This window comes from Tachysurus fulvidraco, chromosome 15, assembly GCF_022655615.1.
Source record: "Tachysurus fulvidraco isolate hzauxx_2018 chromosome 15, HZAU_PFXX_2.0, whole genome shotgun sequence".
NCBI classification, from domain to species: Eukaryota; Metazoa; Chordata; class Actinopteri; order Siluriformes; family Bagridae; genus Tachysurus; species Tachysurus fulvidraco.
The window spans coordinates 14,570,862-14,589,051 of record NC_062532.1 but is presented as its reverse complement, the minus strand read 5'-3'; the positions used below and the strand labels follow the sequence as shown (position 1 = coordinate 14,589,051).

At 37.0% G+C, this 18,190-nt stretch overlaps 3 protein-coding genes across 5 annotated transcripts; all 3 read left to right on the top strand.

The window, feature by feature from the left end:
- The first annotated feature begins 800 nt into the window (after positions 1–800).
- sgf29 (SAGA complex associated factor 29) lies at positions 801–5,561 on the top strand. 2 transcript variants are annotated; one of them, XM_027138950.2, is made up of 10 exons: positions 801–952; positions 1,463–1,542; positions 2,523–2,598; positions 2,713–2,785; positions 3,034–3,098; positions 3,302–3,431; positions 3,529–3,675; positions 3,831–3,866; positions 4,010–4,172; positions 5,096–5,561. In XM_027138950.2, the coding sequence occupies exons 2-10, from the start codon at positions 1,468–1,470 to the stop codon at positions 5,210–5,212; spliced, it is 882 nt and encodes a 293-aa protein (XP_026994751.1). In that variant the 5' UTR covers positions 801–952; positions 1,463–1,467; the 3' UTR covers positions 5,213–5,561. The 2 variants fall into 2 exon arrangements, with proteins under 2 accessions (XP_026994751.1, XP_047657218.1); XM_047801262.1 differs by lacking the exon at positions 801–952 and adding an exon at positions 1,060–1,200.
- Positions 5,562–5,577: 16 nt separating this feature from the next.
- On the top strand, positions 5,578–9,061 carry LOC113638003 (nuclear factor of activated T cells 2 interacting protein). The gene is made up of 8 exons (XM_027138949.2): positions 5,578–5,727; positions 6,000–6,113; positions 6,396–6,450; positions 6,751–6,862; positions 7,009–7,264; positions 7,443–7,587; positions 7,679–7,788; positions 7,891–9,061. Exons 1-8 carry the CDS (start codon positions 5,716–5,718, stop codon positions 8,050–8,052), a joined length of 966 nt encoding a protein of 321 aa, XP_026994750.2. The 5' UTR covers positions 5,578–5,715; the 3' UTR covers positions 8,053–9,061.
- A 462-nt stretch (positions 9,062–9,523) lies between these two features.
- Positions 9,524–18,188, top strand: spns1 (spinster homolog 1 (Drosophila)). Of its 2 annotated transcripts, none has more exons than XM_027139169.2 (13): positions 9,524–9,747; positions 11,321–11,530; positions 12,271–12,336; positions 12,433–12,569; positions 12,724–12,875; positions 13,833–13,899; positions 14,018–14,160; positions 14,645–14,797; positions 15,201–15,390; positions 16,122–16,187; positions 16,279–16,377; positions 16,473–16,641; positions 17,267–18,188. In XM_027139169.2, exons 2-13 carry the CDS (start codon positions 11,323–11,325, stop codon positions 17,335–17,337), a joined length of 1,521 nt encoding a protein of 506 aa, XP_026994970.2. In that variant the 5' UTR covers positions 9,524–9,747; positions 11,321–11,322; the 3' UTR covers positions 17,338–18,188. The 2 variants fall into 2 exon arrangements, with proteins under 2 accessions (XP_026994970.2, XP_047656525.1); XM_047800569.1 differs by having other exon boundaries at positions 11,318–11,530.
- Positions 18,189–18,190: the final 2 nt, after the last annotated feature.

The following is an 18,190-nucleotide window of genomic DNA, read 5'->3' as shown; positions in this document are numbered from 1 at the left end:
GATTAGGTTAATAGCTTATTTAGAGAACCTTTTCATGATATGCTAATTTTTTGAGATAGGAATTTTGGGTTTTCATGAGCTGTATGCCAAAATCATCAGTATTAAAACAATAAAAGACCTGAAATATTTCAGTTGGTGTGCAATGAATCTAAAATATATGAAAGTTAAATTTTTATCATTACATTATGGAAAATAATGAACTTTTATCACAATATGCTAATTTTTTGAGAAGGACCTGTATATATATATACTGCCATGTATGTAGTAATGTAGTTAAAGGATCTGAAACATTTCAGAAAGTAAACATTACTATGTCACTCATCTTGTACAGTAGAGATCTTGTAGAGTAAATTTACCTATCACATCCTTTATAAGTCATTATAATGAGGAAGGTGGTGGTGATGAGGAGGAAAGGAATACATATATAGGAAGGAAACATAAACATATATAGGAAACTAACACATACAAAAAACTGCATACTTCATTTTATTTCTATAAAACTATCTTTAATAGATAAAAGATTATGTTTTGGTGTTAGGGTCAAATATCTTAAAACAAGTCAAAATTTTAAGTTCTTCTGGGGATCATTCATTAAATTACTTGATTTCACTAAATAAACTACTGTCTGGAATTCCAGGAAAATGTCATCTTTGAATGTAAAAAAAAAAAAAAGAATTTGAAAAGAAATAGAAAAATATCCTTTAATGAAACCCACCTGCCACAGACGTAATGGAGGAGGCACGTGATGCATCTATAAAAAAAAAAAAACAATTTTAATCAGTCAGGGGAAGAGTTAATAGTTTCTGTCCTCGTGTGTATTTTAATTGTAGCTTTGGGGACGCGTTTTCAAAACAAGCCCTGCACAGCTTGTCCCTTCCAGGCTCCCGTAAAAGGCCTGCTCCATTAGCTAACCAACCCGAATCAAAATCGAAAATAAACCTTCTAAACAGAGGTACGGACGTTTATATTTAATTAAAGTTCTGGCGCATTGCCAGTCGCATAGAAATCTGGACATTGCGTTATTAAACCAGGCATTAAAATGAGAAGAGTTATAAATATTTATTAAACTGCACCCGTACGAATAATGCTAATGCTAATGCTAGCAGTGTTGTGTGCCTTAGTGAGGCTGCGCGTTAACGTTTATTCTCATTTAGCGACTGAGAAAGAGTCATTGATGTGTTTGACTAAGGCACAGTGCAGGTGCTGTAACATGCGTTGTATATTCATATCTCAATATACTACATATATTGCATTCACTCAGTTAATGCAAACCTAAGAAATTAAATGTGCATTGGTGTAGAGCAAAGCACTTATTTCTGCAATGTACAGTAATGCAATGAGAATAAAGGGAATATTCAATTCAGAGCCTGTTGTCTCGCATTCACACTCAAGTTGTTTTAATTTATTTACTTCATCACAGTTCTTATAGTATAAATGAAACTTGTGATCTGTTTTTTTGCAGACTCAATGGCTTTAGTGTCTAAAGATACCAAAATTGCTGAGCTGCTGACTGAGCTCCATCAACTAATCAAACAAACTCAGGTGAATGTTTAATCTCTACCAGTTATAACATCCACCATTCATCGAATGCGCCTGTACACCTGCTCATTTGGGCAGTTACACAATCAGCCAATCAGATTACATGACTACAATTATGCAGATGCTGATCAAGAGCTTCAGTTAATGTTCACATCAAACATCCTAATGAAGAAAAATAGGATCTCTGTCAAAGATTACCTAATATGAAAATTTCAGAAACTGCTGATCTGTTGCATCTTTTGCTTTTATGCTTTGTGCTGGTGCTACATGGTTAGCTGATGAATCATGAAACTCAAGAAAAAAATGACAGTTCTTTCAAAAGAATAAAGTTCTGACAAAAGAAGGGCAAAATAAATAAAACAAAATAAAGATGACATGAAATGAGTTATTCTTGAATCAGAATGAATAGATATGATCGGAATAGGACAAATAAATGTAAATATAATGACGGATAGGTAGAACACCAGATGAAATAAAAAGCACACAGGAAACATAAGCAGGGGTGACTGTATATTAATCAGTAAAGGAAACACATCAGCATTGGAATGAATTGCGCTGAGTGAATGGATTTGTTTTTATTTATGCTTTTTAAATGAATTCCACAGACTGTTATCAATAATTATTTAATATCAGTTTATTTGGTAGGTTGACTGCAATCATCAGGATCTACACAGATTCATTTCCTATTATTTTAATTATGTATTCGTTTTTTACATTGTAATTTACAATTAGTGATTAATTATTACAATATGTATGAACCTTAACCCAGCTTTCATGTCAATATTTGCATGAGATTATGTGACCTTTTACACACTGTTCCTACACTTTGTACACTAAAAAAAAAAAAAAAATCTTTTCCCCTTCCAGCACTTTTCTTCTGGCTGTTTATTGTGTTCAAATAAAAAATAAAAATAGACAAACATATGGAATTCCTGTTGTTCAGTGTTTTTTTTCCCCCCTCTCATTTATTCACTGATTTTCAGGAGGAGCGCTCACGCAGTGAACACAACCTACTCAATATCCAGAAGACACATGAAAGGATGCAGACTGAAAACAAAAGTGAGTCAACATTAATCATACATTATCAGCATTTTTCATTTTATTTACTTAATTAAACACTATTCTGTATTAACTAGCAATACACAAGAACATCAGAACTTTTTCTTTCTCCAGCATCTCCATACTATCGAACAAAGCTGCGCGGACTATACACCACAGCAAAAGCAGATGCAGAGGCTGAATGCAGGTAAATACAACATAGTACACATGCACCATTCACCAGCCAAATATTTAGATGCACAAATCAGTTGAACGCAGTAACTAAACACTACAGCACAAATCTTTTTTATTTTATTTGCATTTTGAGGGATTGTAAACAGAGAGCTCCATCTTGTGGTATAGAACACGGTTCTACTTTTTTGGTGACCTTCTTATATATAACAGTTATATATATAATACGTTTTTAAGTGTGTATATATATCATATATTCTGCAGTATATTGCGGCACGCTCTTGACAAGATTGCAGAAATTAAATCACTCCTGGAAGAGAGACGTATCGGTGAGTTATTCAAAGTGTGTTTCAGTGTAAGAGTTTAGCTCTCAATATTTAGGTGTTTATGTTCTTTATATGTATTATGACTTAAGCAAAGCAGGAACCATATGAAGTCCTTAGAAATGTCATTGTTATTAGAACCTTTGGTAGTTTAAATAAGTATGTTTCTGACTGACATGCATGGCCTCGACCTCTTTCTCATATCTTAGCTGCAAAGATGGCAGGGGTGTACAACGACAGTGACCCACCCAGGAAGACCATGCGCAGAGGTGTACTAATGACCCTGTTACAGCAATCTGCAATGACGCTTCCACTATGGATCGGCAAACCAGGTGAAAGGTAACGGCTCGTATTCTCCACTTTCCCATCCTTTGATTATCCTAACAGAGGAGAAGTGAAGCGTAACTCTTCTGTTCCTGTTGTTTCTCTGCTTTAGTCCACCCCCTCTGTGTGGAGCGATACCCGCGAGCAGTGACTACGTGGCAAAGCAGGGTGATAAGGTGGCAGCTCGGGTGAAGGCTGTGGATGGCGATGAACAGTGGATCCTGGCAGAAGTCGTTAGCTACAACCACTCTACCAACAAGTAACTATTTACAATAATAATAGTGATAATAACTATTCTACCACGTGAAAGTCGAACTGGGATTTATAGTAGGTTGGAGCTGTAGGTTAAAGCTAAGAAGAAACATATCTGTTCGTTATATTTAGGTTCTGAAAGTAACTTCATTCTTTTCCTAGGTATGAAGTAGATGACATTGATGAAGAAGGAAAGGAGTAAGTGGCATCTCTAATATTTACATTTATACAACAGTACTGGCTGTAATTTACATTCATCTAAAACTAACATTGTATAGTTTGAAGAGTTTTTTATGTTTCATGGCTGTGTGTTCTCTCCCGTGACTCTTCTGTTGCACTAGGAGACACACTCTAAGTCGAAGAAGAATCATCCCTCTGCCACAGTGGAAAGCCAACCCAGAGACAGACCCCGAGGCACTTTTCAGCAAAGATCAGCTGGTGCTGGCTCTTTACCCACAAACCACCTGCTTCTACAGAGCCTTGATTCATAATCCCCCACACCGGGTGAGCACTGGGGTGAACGTCTGGGAAAAGTGGAGAATCGCAGCATACAAATAAAGACAGTTGTAGAAAATTGTGTATTTCTTAGAACATACGGTATATTTAAATTAAATCAACAAAATTAAATCACTCAGGTTCCCAACATTAAGTTTCAGAAATCTCATGGAATATAACCTTAGCTCCATTATTCTGATTACTCTTAAATGGTTTGGGTTCAGAATAATAGATTTTAGAAAGGATTTACAGGATCACTGTCCAGTACAGGGGTCAGGGAACAAATGTGATACCCAAGCTTTAAATTGTGAAAATGTTAGAGTTGTGGCAAATTGGGGAACAGTTCACAAAAAAAAAAAAGGATCAGTATTCATGACAGAGATAATGTAACACTATATAATAATATTACAATATAATTAGGTTTTTGATTTGATATTAGTTAAAATATTTGTCAACCTTAATGTTTTAAACTTTAAACGTACTCCTCAGATCTCATTGTAATGCCAGTCATGGAAATGAATGATGATAAAATATTGCCTGCCCCAAGCCTGTAACATCACCAGATACTGGTCCTACACCAGCAGCATTTTGTTGTTGAACCTGATTTTGGTGATAGAAGCATAGAAAAGTTCAAAATTAGACACCAGCACTAGAACTAGCACCCTGCCCAAAGTGCTAAATGTCTGTTATCTTTGTATAGGACAATTTAATAGCTATGTATCTTCAAATGAAAGAAGGAATTCCTCTACTTATAATGTCATTAAATTTTTTAGTTATGCTTTAACCCAGGAAAAAAAGTTTAAGGCTGAATATATATAGAATATCATACGTTTCTATAACTTGTGACAAGAACAAAGACCAAAAAGGTGTCTGTAAATGAATCTAATAAGTAAGTTGATCTTACTATTTTAACCTTATCATTTAAATTGCAGCCACAGGATGATTACTATGTGCTGTTTGAAGATACGTCCTACGCAGATGGCTACTCACCGCCTCTCAACGTAGCCCAAAGATATGTTGTAGCCTGTAAGGAGAACAAGAAAAAGTGAGGAAGAAGACACTTGACCTGGACCTGGACCTGATTGAGTGGTCTTGATTTAGGAGGACTGGTGTAGAATCAGACATCTGCTGCATATACAGTAGTCACTACTTCACCAAATGGAGATACCAGGACAGAACATTTGAAAACCAGCGCTGATTAAAATGTACCTGGGATGGGATAAATGTGTGTTTATATTTGTTCATGACTCTTGGATTATCATTGGTATAAATGGTGAATTAGCATAATTTGGGATGTTTATAGATCAAGTGTTTTTGTACAACGTTCCTGCCAGTGTGGGGCCAAAGAAAGCGACTGCAGATATGCAGTGTAACAAAATAAAGAAACGTTTTTCAAGATTGTTGTGTAGTTTCTGCTTACTGTTTATGTGTAATAGGAGTGTATTTGAGTTAAAACTTCACTTTCAACCGACACTTCCGGGTCCGTTCTGACCTGCTATTGGCTGAGACTTCATTTGTACCTTCCCATGGCGGCGATGCGGGGAATTTAAACATGGCTGAAGCGGTAGGATTGCTAATGTTTACTGGGGCTACTCTATAATGATGCAACGGTTACGGTTTATTGTTAATCTTTCCATGTTGTGCGGAAGTCTTTCTGTGATTCCTCTCTTACATACATCTGTATTTAGCTTGCTAGCACCATAATAACACTATATTATTTTTATACAAACACCTTATAGTGTGTCTACTCTCAGCATCCTTGATAAGATTATAACGACTGAATGGAGTCCATACACTCATGATTTTGTTCCTTTATTTTCCCTTGGTCTGATTTAGGGACGTGATAGTGATGTTGAGATTATTGCACTGAATCGAACAATCCCACCTTCCAAACGAAGGCGTATCCTCGAACCTTCAGCCATCACGCCTGCGCCCATTTACTTCAATAAGGTACAGTACTAACACCAATAAATGGTCATGTATTCACTGCCTTAATGTGTTTGCTAGCCATATTTTCTCAGCAAGGGTTTTTATTCTCTTTTTTTTTCACTACAGGGTATGAAACAATAAATTTCAACATAATGTATTTTTTTTGTCACTTTTCTTTGAGAATGCTTTGACTAAGCAGACTACTTGCTTGCCTCTGAAATGTCACATTCTCAGACGTTAGACATTAACTTGATCAGACATAAAGGTTGTTGAAAACGTGACAGTCATTTGATTTGATTTCAGGTCACCAGGAGCCGTCAAAATAAACCAACCTTCTTCGCAAAAAAAAAGTGCACAGGTAGCAGGATACAGTCTAATTTTAGGCTATTTACATTTATATTTCTGGCATTTATCAGACACCTTTATCCAGAGTGACTTATATTTTATACACCTGAGCAATTGAGGGTTAAGGGCCCTGCTCAGGGGCCCAACAGTGGTAGCTTAATGGGCTTGGGACTTGAACTCATGACCTTCTGATCAGTAGTCCAACATCTTAACCACTAGGCTACCACATCCCAATTTATGATCACATAAACCCAGTACTAAACATGTCATAGAAGCCATAGAAGCCAATGCTGCTATGTTTGTGGATGGATAGATGTCATTGAAGAAGTCAGGCAGTGGCCTTCATCTCTGTCCAGGAGTAAAAACAAGCCATTCAGCATAAACCTGAGTGACTCTGATGAGGAACCAAGACCAGATCAACCTCAGTGAGTGATTCATTGCATTAATTAGCATATTAAGCATTTGATGTTTTTTACTTAGAATTACTGTTTGCCTTTCTGTACTTAGGGTTTTAATACAAATACATTTTTTAAGCTGAAGAATTCATTTGTAGAATATTTCATTGTTTTAGATATCTCAACCAGAAACTGGATGCACTGAGCTCACTCCTGTGTTTATCACCCAAAAGACCTGAAGATATTCTAGACTTCAGTGTCTGTTCCTCTGGAAAAAACAACTGCAATGATGGCAAGGATGACATTATAATCGTTTCCTCTGAGGATAAACAAAAAAGACACCCAGCCAAACCTAAGTGCAGAAAACGCACCCAAGAAATCTTACTGAAATTTCGCTGGCAACAGGAAATGCACAAAGTTTCAGTGCTTTCAGTAAGATGGAGAGTTTTCTTACAGTGATAAGACAGTGTACTGTGTAATGTGATTGTTGATAAGAGCAAGCAAAACTATATTTGAGGTTACTTCCCTCAGCAGAATGACAGTAATCTTTAACCTTAATAGTATTACTTAATATCAATATTATAATTTTACATTTGTTTTAAATTTGCAGACAGATCCTCTGAGCAAGGCTGTAGCTCAGTTATCTGTCAAACTTAAAGTCCCACCCTCTAAAATACTGCTATTGAGGAATGCTGCTAAGCTTCCTGTGCACTCCACAATCACACAGTTAGATCTGGGCACTGCAGACATCATAGGTGAGTGATTGATCATTTACTAGTCAATAGTCATTAATTATCATGGCTGACACTTTTCTCTACATCTTGCCTTTTGTGCCTGTGCTATCAGACTGTCTTTTGATAACTGACAACAAAGAAGATGAAAGCAGCTGTGATGTCATCACCGTGCGACTGCAGGGCAAAGAAAAGGGATCTGCAAAGGAATATTCCTTACATAAGGTGAGTGAAATTCCAGCTCTATTTATATATTTATTTATTGGTGTTTTATTTTGGAGGACTTAATGTCGTTTTTATTGATTTTGTACTCTCTCTACCACTCAGAATGCTCCTCTGGGTTCCGTCCTGTCTCAGTACACTAAAGGTCTGTCTGCTGTTTCTAAGCACAGGGTCAAATTTCTCTTCGATGGGTTAAAGGTGAAACTCCATCAGACACCTTCACAGCTGGATATGGAGGATGGTGATGTAATTGATGTCTGGGCCTAATTTTTACAACAGTGTTGTTTCATATCAGTTGCCTCATTTGCCTTTATATAATTATTGAGGTTTAGATTTGAGTATGTTTGTGTAGATAATGCTGTCTAATTTAAAATCTACATATTTATTCATTTTATAATCGTGTGTATAGTTAGTTTTTTTAGTTTTTTTTAGTGACTAATAAAAGACTTGCTGTAATACATTGTCTTGTTGAATCGGTCTGTGTTAACTGAAATTAAGCAAAAGTATAAGTACTTTTGGAAGGGCAAAAAAGGTGTGCAGTTTAAAATGATCACTGACTGGGTTGATTATCTATTTGATGAATGATTTGATATGCTAATTTGTCCGATTAAATGTTTTGTTTTAGAAGTTACTCTAACTCAATCAGAGAAAACATTACAAATTAGGATTAAATCTTTAAAAACAAATATATATATTCACCAGGCCATCCCAAATCTTTTGCCATCTACAGCCTAGATTCATTTTATGCATATATCTGAATATATAAATATTAAACTATTTATTAGAGACCTAGTTTTACAAATTAGGCCCCTTGTTATTGTCAAAAATTGTTATTGTCATGCTTCTGTGTGTCATCGTCAATTAATCATGTGATTTGTATTTGCGTCTACACCTCAATTGTTGAGTCTATACTCGGCTCTTCCATCACCATTTGGTACTCTGCTATACCATTTGGTATGTTGCAGCCGATTACCTTCTCAGCAGATAACCGGCTGCAATCTACCACCTCTTCAGGATCTGTACACTTCCAGGACCCCGAATAGGGCAGTTAAGATTGTGGCTGACCCTTCTCATCCTGGGCAAAATCTCTTTGATGCACTTCTATTTTGCGGAAGGCTGCGGTCTATAAACAACTTTTGCTTCTGTTTCTTTACATCTGCAACTGGCCTAATCAACAACATCCAGGACCCAGCATGGTCTGTTATTCACCTTTTGTACCTTAATAAACTACCCTACCACTTCTCAGACACATCACATTAAACATTCACAAATCTGACTGTTATAATGCACCTTCCTTTATTACACTGGTCCACTGTTGTATATCCTGCACTAATGTACAGTTAATTTTTTTGTTTCAGTTGTAATATAGTTAACATTTCTAATTGTATATTTGCACATCATGCAAATATACATGTCTCTATTCTTGTTTATTTCCAATTGCTTGTTTGTTTGGGTTTTTTTTTTTTTTTTTTGCAAATCTTTGTTTACATACATTATTTTTATTATAGTTTATTGTACATACATTTTTATATTATATATATATATATATATATATATATATATATATATATATATATATATATATATATATATATATATATACACACTACAGTTCCTGGCAATAAACCTGATTCTGGTTCTAATTATAATAGAGGCATGTTGTGTTAAGGGGCGGGGCTTACACAGATGTCGACGTTTCTGGCCAATCACAGTGAATGATGTAAAACAAAAGAGGACGTAACGAAAATTCTGAGCTGATTCAATATGGCGGCGCCATAGTGCCGTTTCAGAGCAACAACCGGGATAAACAAAATAAGAGACGGTTATATTATCGGATTGTTTTGGGTTTCTGTCGGTCAATGTAACATTTATACGAATAAACCAGTAGCTCTGCTTCAGCTAGGCGTTGAAGAAACAGTGTGTAAGTGCTGTAGACGGACTGACTTCACCACTATATTACAGGTAAACAACTGGACTCCTGATGCTTCTGATAGACACAAACATACCACCAACAACTGTCCTTTTTTATTAACTTTTGCGTCTAATTAACACGTAATGTCCTGCGAATCGTTTTGTCATATTTTATTTTTTATATACTAAATGTTGTTTGTTTGTTTATTTAAGACAGTGACGTTGCTTCATAGTGTAATACGAGGTAAACGCGTCTTAAAGGTGTAGAAAATGACCCCGAAATGTTGTTCCTTGTCAGTAAAGTGTGTGAAATGTGGGTAAAATTATAATATTAAGACTTGTGAAATATGACATAACGTCTTTTATCTTAAAGGAGTCAGCTGCTGTGCACGCGCTGCTGGAACAACCTAATTTCTTCTCACTAGATGTTGGTCAATATTCAGGATATGGAGACGTCTAGTCAGCAGAAATAAATGCAGCTTTTTACCATATAAGCAGTCTGAGAAATCAGTGATTACACAGCACAAAAGATTGCATTTTCTTCCATAGGTGACAAAGTTACCAAAAAAAACAAAACAAACAACAACAGTTGGCTGTAGTGTGAAATCAGGCGAAATCATGAGGATAAATAGACTTGTTATGAGGCTTTCTCATGATAAGAAGCTGATGCTTGATATACGGCATCATTTCAGATGTCAAAAAGAAACAGGGGTCGACAACGAGTCTCCACTAGATGCGTGACTGTAATTGTCACCGTAAAGGAAAACTGTGTGTGTGCAATTAATGGGAGATGTGAAATAATCTGATCCGCTATTTAGTTCTTCATTAATAAGATGTTTGTCTTTACTTAAAAATCAAAGGCTCCTTTTGTCAAATCTGACACACTAAATGACCTGCTTGTTAAAATGTTTGTTTGCAGTCGATCCAAAGGGTTTACAGTCTTTCACACTATATTCTAAAACTGGTCTTGATTTCGTTTTATTTACGTATTTGTTTTTGTTTATTATTACCATTTCATGAGACCTGGCCACATAGGTTGCTTAACAAATACAAAATAAGTCGACATTCAGTTGTAGCAGTTGACTGTTTCATTAATCAGTCATTTGGTGATTTTTGTAAAGAAAAGGTACAGGACCATGTAGAGGCACTTTCTACAAACTCTCAATTTAGTTTTTCAAATAAATGAGTTTTTCCTGTACATTTGGGTGACTGGGTCTGAAGATTCATGCACACATTTTTATCTAGATTAAATAGTTTGTGAAGGTGCAAGTAGTTCAGCAATGGTTTGTTCTATTAAAATCTCGGTTTAAACTTTTGAAGCTAAAGTTTCTCAGGTTTCATTTAAACAGTGGGTGCAGACGTATTCCTGATGCACACTTTGTGGCATTATGTTTCACATGTACTTGGTTTGATTATCGGAAGTCACAGACCACCTTACCTGTACACTTCTGCTTTATGACTCAATTTCTAAGGATCAGAGCATAGAAGTTTAGCTTTTTTATTTAATTTTTTTTAAATGCTTTAGGCTCTTTTTGATGTTCCATTAGTAAATCTCTTTTTAATGTATATTATCTCTCTCTCACACACACACTCTCACTCTCACCTCTGTGTGGGTGTACAGCAGCGATGTCATTTGCCGAGCCGACCACAGACACCACACCCTTCTTCTCTGATGATGAGGAGGAGGAGGGGACAGATATAAAGGGAGAGGGGCATTCAAATCAGCCGGAGGCAGAGTGTCCGAGTGGAGTGTCCAATAAGAGAGCAGTGATGACCGTGGTGGTTCTCTGCTACATCAACTTGCTGAACTATATGGACAGATTCACTGTAGCAGGTATTAAAATATATACAACAGCGTTCACACACATTATACATGGCATAATGGCATTATAACAGTCTAGGCTCTAAAAATACAAATTAAATGATGCAGTTATCCAAATCTTCTGCTCTAAATCACCTTTCTGAAATACCATTTCAAGATTATTTCCTATCGTTCTTAAATACCGTAGAAGTTTCTGAATAAAGTGAGAAGGAATAGAGAAGAAATTGGCAGCACTAGATTCACATGAAATGAAATTTTAGGCAGTGTTTTTTTTTCTTAACAGCATTCATAATTACTCTGAGCGATGTGTGAGGCTCGCATGATCTCCCACTCGTGTTGTAATGCCGATCAATATCACTGAATCACTGAATGGCTGGGTCCCAGGCAGCTAGAGCTGTAATGTGGTACATGGATCTCTATATACTGTACAGAGCTAACATTAGGACCCACAGTCTTTAACATTTTATTTAATCAAGAAATCACAATTAAACAAAGCCTTAACCTTAATCTTAAATATATTTATATCTAAATAGATGTAAATGTAATATGTCCACCGATAAAAGCACTGTACAAATATAATGAATGAATTGAACTCAATCTTAATCTATAAATGATCTCTGGACAAACTAAAAGCTTTCTTCCCAAATTCAGATGTCCCTGTATATTTGTTTGTTTGTGCAAATATGAAAGAAGCTGAACAGTAAATACTTTCTAATTTGACAAATTTGTAAATCTGGTTTCCTTTCATGTAGGTGTGCTTCCGGATATTGAGAAGTTCTTCAACATCAGTGATGGCAAATCTGGGCTGCTCCAGACTGGTATGATCTTGGTGGTGGTGGTGGTGGTGATGATTGTGATGGTCATGAATGTATCTGCCATGAGTACCAAAACTTACTGTATCCCTATTGTCTCAGTCTTTATCTGCAGCTACATGATTCTTGCACCAGTCTTTGGTTATCTGGGTGACCGGTACAACAGGAAGTTGATCATGTGTGTGGGCATCAGCTTCTGGTCCTTAGTGACATTAGCCAGTTCCTATGTCGGCAGAGATGTTAGTAGCATAACTAAACTTTTTCCCTTATAGTGACTCATGAGTTTTACTTACATTTGCATACTAAACAAAATCAGCCACAAAGTATGTCTTTATAATTTTAGGGTATGATAAAGTGACCTGAATAATTGTCGTCTGTCTCTTTGTGTGGCAGCGTTTTTGGGCATTGTTGCTGACGCGGGGGCTTGTGGGGGTCGGCGAGGCCAGTTACTCCACCATCGCTCCCACCATCATTGCAGATCTCTTCATCAAGGAGAAGAGAACCGCCATGCTCTCTGTCTTCTACTTTGCCATTCCTGTGGGCAGGTGAGAGAAGTGTTTCCTCCCGGAACTATAAAGCTGCAGGATTTCTAATTGTTTTTTTTTTTAAACACTGCAACAGATGACCGATGAAAATCTGTGCACAAGCCTAATGAATTTCTGTGATTGTTTGAATTTGTATATAAATGCTTAGGGGTATAGTGTTCATAGAGTGTTAGAGAATAGTACAGCAGTTATTGATCATTGTCTTAAAAAAAAAAAGATCTACTCTCTTGGAACCCTGTGGGAATATCTCCTTCAAAACACTAAATAAAGCCTTAAAAATCATACATACACAGTCAGTCAGAAATCTTTTGAGGAACTGAAGGTTTCCTCAGCTATAAGAGTTGGTGGATGACTTCACAGTTCATGGATGACTTCCTGTTTTTCATTTCCGTGGTAAATCAGACACCGTAACCATAATGTAAAATCAAATGAAAAACGTGATGTGGCAAGCATGAAGTAACACGACCGAGGTTGAAATTGTTGAGATTTGTTGTTCTTTATACACAGTTCTTGTGCTTGTCCGTAAAGTCTGTAAAAGTGTCATTTGATCCTAAGGAATTTCTAAACATATTTTGGAGGAAAAGATATCCATGATGTAAAATTAACACATTCTTATGACTTTAAAGTTCTAAACCTGTTTTCCATTTACTTTGTGCACTCCTGCAGCATCCTCATTGTGCATCACATTTCTTGTTTTCACTTTCTATGACACAGTTATAGAAAGGACCTCATACAGAATGCTTATGGTTTTCATCCTGTTTAATTTCTTGAAAGGGTGAAAGGTTTTGGCAGAAACATGCGATGCTACTTTTTAGTGCTTGTTAGTTTTGAAAATGCTTTTACTGCTTTTACTGTTCTATAATGTTCAGGTTGTCTGCAAAAAAATATTTATTTTTCTGTTTTTCAAAATTTACCAAATGATGCTGTTCGTTTATTGTCTCTCCCTCTCTTTTCCAGTGGCTTGGGCTATATAGTGGGATCAGCAGTGGATAAAAGGGCGAGAGACTGGCACTGGGCTCTGAGGGTAAGTCTATTAGCACATCATGTTCCATCTGCAAACTTACAGTTTCACTCTGATGTGACATTCACACTTGTAATGACTTGTACTAACACCTCCATGCCTGTCTCTCACTCTCTGTTAGGTTACACCTGCACTGGGACTTTTAGCTGTGCTGTTGTTGATTTGTGTGGTGAAGGAGCCCAAGCGTGGTGCTATAGAATCTCGACCCGAACGCACCCTGCACAGGACCAGCTGGCTTGCTGACATGAAAGCTCTCTTCAAGAAGTCAGTAGTGTTCTGATTTTGCAGCTTGGACATTTTATACATTTTATAACTCTTTAAGAACACTTGCCTTTTGTTGTTATTCTGTAATCCTTGATTCATCACTTAAATTTTTATATCATAGACAACCTTTTATAACTTGCCAGTCAAGAAAATTGACATGACTGGCAAGAGTAGAGCAAACACCTTCTTCCTCTGGGACACGTGATACTTAACTCCTCATCTTTTTGATCTGCCACTCAAGTTGCACCACATATCTATCTGCCCTTTTCCACATACATGAACTCTCAGATGCCTGCAAGTGATTGACAGGGGATGGAGAGTATGCCACTCCTACCACACACAAAGTCTATAGGTCATGGGTGGTTCTGTCATTAACAGGATTCTAACTAGGATGAATGCTTTTCTTTTGCTCTGTTCAGGAGCCCCTTATATACATCTCTTAACTGTGACCCGTCTGTTGTTTTTTATTTTTTATTTTTTGCAGTAAAAGTTTTGTTCTGTCGACGTTTGGTTTCACGGCAGTGGCATTTGTCACAGGATCGCTTGCTCTTTGGGCTCCTGCCTTCCTCTTCAGAGCAGCAGTCTTCACTGGGGAGAAGCAGCCATGCATCCAGGAGCCCTGTGACACCTCTGACAGGTTATATGTGTACACACACACACACACACACACACACCGTGCGCACACAGGGAACATAGTGACACCTTAATGCAGCTCCTGTTGCATTACACTGGACATTTCTTATATCATATGGTACACTGATGTTACAGAATTGGTTAGTGCATTGTTGTCACTTTACTGGTAACAGTGTGTGTTCAACCTCATCTTCAGCATAACTCTTGACACACTGCTCTTACTGTTGTCATGGGCACAGTTCCAGTTTGGTGAAAACAACTTTCTTTTGTTTGTCTTCGGTCCAGTTCTTGTATTTTGAATATACAGAGAAACACACACACACACACACACACACACAATTATGCCTCTTCTATTAATTGTGGCCCAGTGTCTGAATGTTCTAATACTCTGCCTCTATTGTCTCTAGTCTGTATTTTGGCATCATCACGTGTGTGACGGGAGTGTTGGGTGTAGGGATGGGTGCCGCAGTCAGTCAGCATCTGAGGAAAAGCACACCACGTGCAGATCCACTCGTGTGTGCTGCTGGCCTCCTCCTCGCTGCTCCCTTCCTTTATCTGTCAATCGTCTTTGCCCAGAGCAGCACCATAGCTACCTATGTGAGTCTGTCTTACACTGCTAGCAATACATCAATTTTTCCTCCCCTCATTCTCACCCTTACTGTTGTTTCTCACAGTTTTTTTTCACACATCTTTCATCACTCTTTTTTTTTTTTTTTGTATTTATGTCTCTTCTTTTATTCCATGTCTCTAGCACTGGTTTTGTGCTAAAATGTCTCTGAAGTGGTTGATATAAATGTGCCTTAGGTATTAATTTGCATTTTATTATGCAAATGTATAAAAATTATACAGTCATTTCATTGTAGAATGTAGTCCGTATTTTGAATCTACTTAGTTTGTTTTTGACAGGCATTGGTGGCAGTTACATGACAAATGACACTCACGGACAAGTTTATTAGGAACATCTGTACACCAGAACATTCATGCAGTTACCTAATCAGCCAATCATATGGCAGAATGCACCGCATATAATCATGCAGAAGTACATTGTGTAGCTTTTGCCCACAACACTGCCACTCACTAAGTGTGAAAATCCCCATCAGAATCGGAAACCAACCTGTCTGGTGCCAAGAACAAACACTTTTTCATGAAGTGATGAAGAAAAGTAGAACCCAAAACCTAAAGTAAAAAATGCTGTGGGGTTTTTTTGTTTGTTTGTTTATAATTAGCATTATAAAGTCATATCCATCCTGAGTGTGTATGTGTGTATCTGATTTGTAGATTGACTGTGTCTTCGGATGACCTTTTTGTATATTTCTTGTTTGACTCAGGTCTTCATCTTTTTTGGTGAGATGTTCCTGTCTATGAACTGGGCCATTGTGGCTGACATCCTTCTGGTGAGCTTCCTTCTCTGCTTGCTTATATTTATTATAAAATGAAGTGTGGCATTAAAGATTTATCATGGATCTTTTTCTGTCCCCCCCCAAGTATGTTGTCGTCCCCACGCGGCGCTCTACCGCAGAGGCATTCCAGATCGTCCTCTCTCACCTGCTGGGAGATGCTGGGAGTCCCTACCTCATAGGAGTGGTGTGTGTCACTGTGTTACCCAAACAGTGAAATAATCAGTTTAATCTGTTGTTTTGCTCTATTAATAATTCACTGATTTCATTTCCATGTGTTAGGTGTCCGACTCACTGAAACAGGCGGACTCTTACATGTGGCAGTTCCGCTCCTTGCAGATCTCCCTCCTGCTCTGTTCTTTTGTTGCCGTCGTGGGCGGAGGTTTTTTCCTCACTACAGCCATTTTTATTGAAAAAGACCGACACCTTGCAGAGAACTATGTTCCCTCAGGTGAGTGGATTACTTGCTAGGATCACTAAAATGATCTGTGCTACATTTGTTATCTGTATTTATCCAGCTGCCATCACTTGTAAATCATGTACAAATGATGACATCACAGCCTGTCCATTCCTGCCTGGGAGTCCAAAAGAGCAAAACTGCCAATGTTTTCAGGGGAGAAGTGATAGCACTCTCTCTGTCTCTCCCTTGTCAGTCAAAGCAGCACTAGTCTGGGCTTATGCATGCATTAAGGACAGATGTAGTGCTATTCTGTGTTACAGTGCCCAGTGATGCAGCACAAGCAGCAGTTTAAAAATCTTTAGATAAAAATTATTTTTATATATATATATAATATATATATATATATATACACATAAAGAAATTTTGGTTTGAGGTCAAAGGATAAATATAAGATGATTGAGCAAAGTCTCCCAATAATTTTGAAGAAATTTGCAAGTGAAAAATGAAGGGAGTTCTACAAAAACCTCCCTTAAACATGTATTCTAACTGAGTTTTAAGCACATAGGTTGTTAATTCAGAGAAATGTGTCAATTCAAAGATGTTCAAGATAAAGATTATTCCTCTAATGTGCTCAGTATTACAGCTAAGTTTGAAACGTCATATCTGTTTTCTTTAGATGATTCACCGATCATTGTCCCTAAGAGAGGAAGATCCACCAAGGTGCCAGTGTCGAGTGTTTTAATTTGAGCGAAATAAGGACATGGAAGAATCTAGGGATGTTCATCATACTGAAGGAAGTAGATGGATGTGCCTGATCTTAGCACCACTACTGGAGTAGTATGGGTTGAATAGAGTCACTGATTGAAATTTCACCCCTTCAGGGATTTTTAGGATAATATATTATGTGTTATGGTTATATTATTAACACCTTTATTGTTTTGGGGAACATGGCTAACAGTCAGAAATTGTGACATGGCACTTCTGGAGGACTTGTTTTGTTGGAGCATTTAGCATCCCAGCATTTAGAGAAGAGCTGTGTCTCTTACTGAGGAAACCTGAATGCTGTGGAATTATGGGAAATAGTCTGGAACAACACATGATCTAGGAAGAAGTTAAAAAGCACAAACTGTGTTTTAAACCTCAAGCCAAAAGGAGGGGATTTTAACCTTTTGTTGTTGTTTTTTTTTTTTTTTTTAACCAACTTTATTTTCGTTTGTTTTAATTAATCTGATGTACAGACTAATGTAACTTGACAGATATTATTTTCCTGTGCTTTCTGTAATCACACTATATAATCTTAATGACATGACTATGCATTGACCTGTAATGTTACGTTACCTCAATTACCTTTATACACACTGTAATATTTCAATACGTCACACATACTAATCCAGATCTAGATCATTTTCTTTGTTTTTGGTTAGGTTGAACTCCAAAAAAAGTCATTCCTTTTTCTTTTTTTATTTATTTATTTTTTTAAGAACACTATGGGGTATGTAAGAAGTGTTTTATTGTTTTGGAGGAGCTGTAATTTTGGAATGACGAAGTTTGGCAAAGCATGTTTGTTTTTTTAAACCATTAAATTATACTTCAGCTCATG

Excerpts from the sequence above, each read along its gene's own strand:
- sgf29 (XM_027138950.2), top strand. The coding sequence starts at position 1,468 with ATGGCTTTAGTGTCTAAAGATACCAAAATTGCTGAGCTGCTGACTGAG. Across the intron at positions 1,543-2,522 it reads AACTAATCAAACAAACTCAG|GAGGAGCGCTCACGCAGTGA; the intron begins GTGAATGTTTAA and ends ACTGATTTTCAG. Across the intron at positions 3,676-3,830 it reads TACAACCACTCTACCAACAA|GTATGAAGTAGATGACATTG; the intron begins GTAACTATTTAC and ends TTCTTTTCCTAG.
- LOC113638003 (XM_027138949.2), top strand. Across the intron at positions 6,451-6,750 it reads CGCAAAAAAAAAGTGCACAG|ATGTCATTGAAGAAGTCAGG; the intron begins GTAGCAGGATAC and ends GTGGATGGATAG. Across the intron at positions 6,863-7,008 it reads CCAAGACCAGATCAACCTCA|ATATCTCAACCAGAAACTGG; the intron begins GTGAGTGATTCA and ends TCATTGTTTTAG.
- spns1 (XM_027139169.2), top strand. The coding sequence starts at position 11,323 with ATGTCATTTGCCGAGCCGACCACAGACACCACACCCTTCTTCTCTGAT. Across the intron at positions 12,570-12,723 it reads GTTCCTATGTCGGCAGAGAT|CGTTTTTGGGCATTGTTGCT; the intron begins GTTAGTAGCATA and ends TTTGTGTGGCAG. Across the intron at positions 16,378-16,472 it reads GTCCCTACCTCATAGGAGTG|GTGTCCGACTCACTGAAACA; the intron begins GTGTGTGTCACT and ends TCCATGTGTTAG.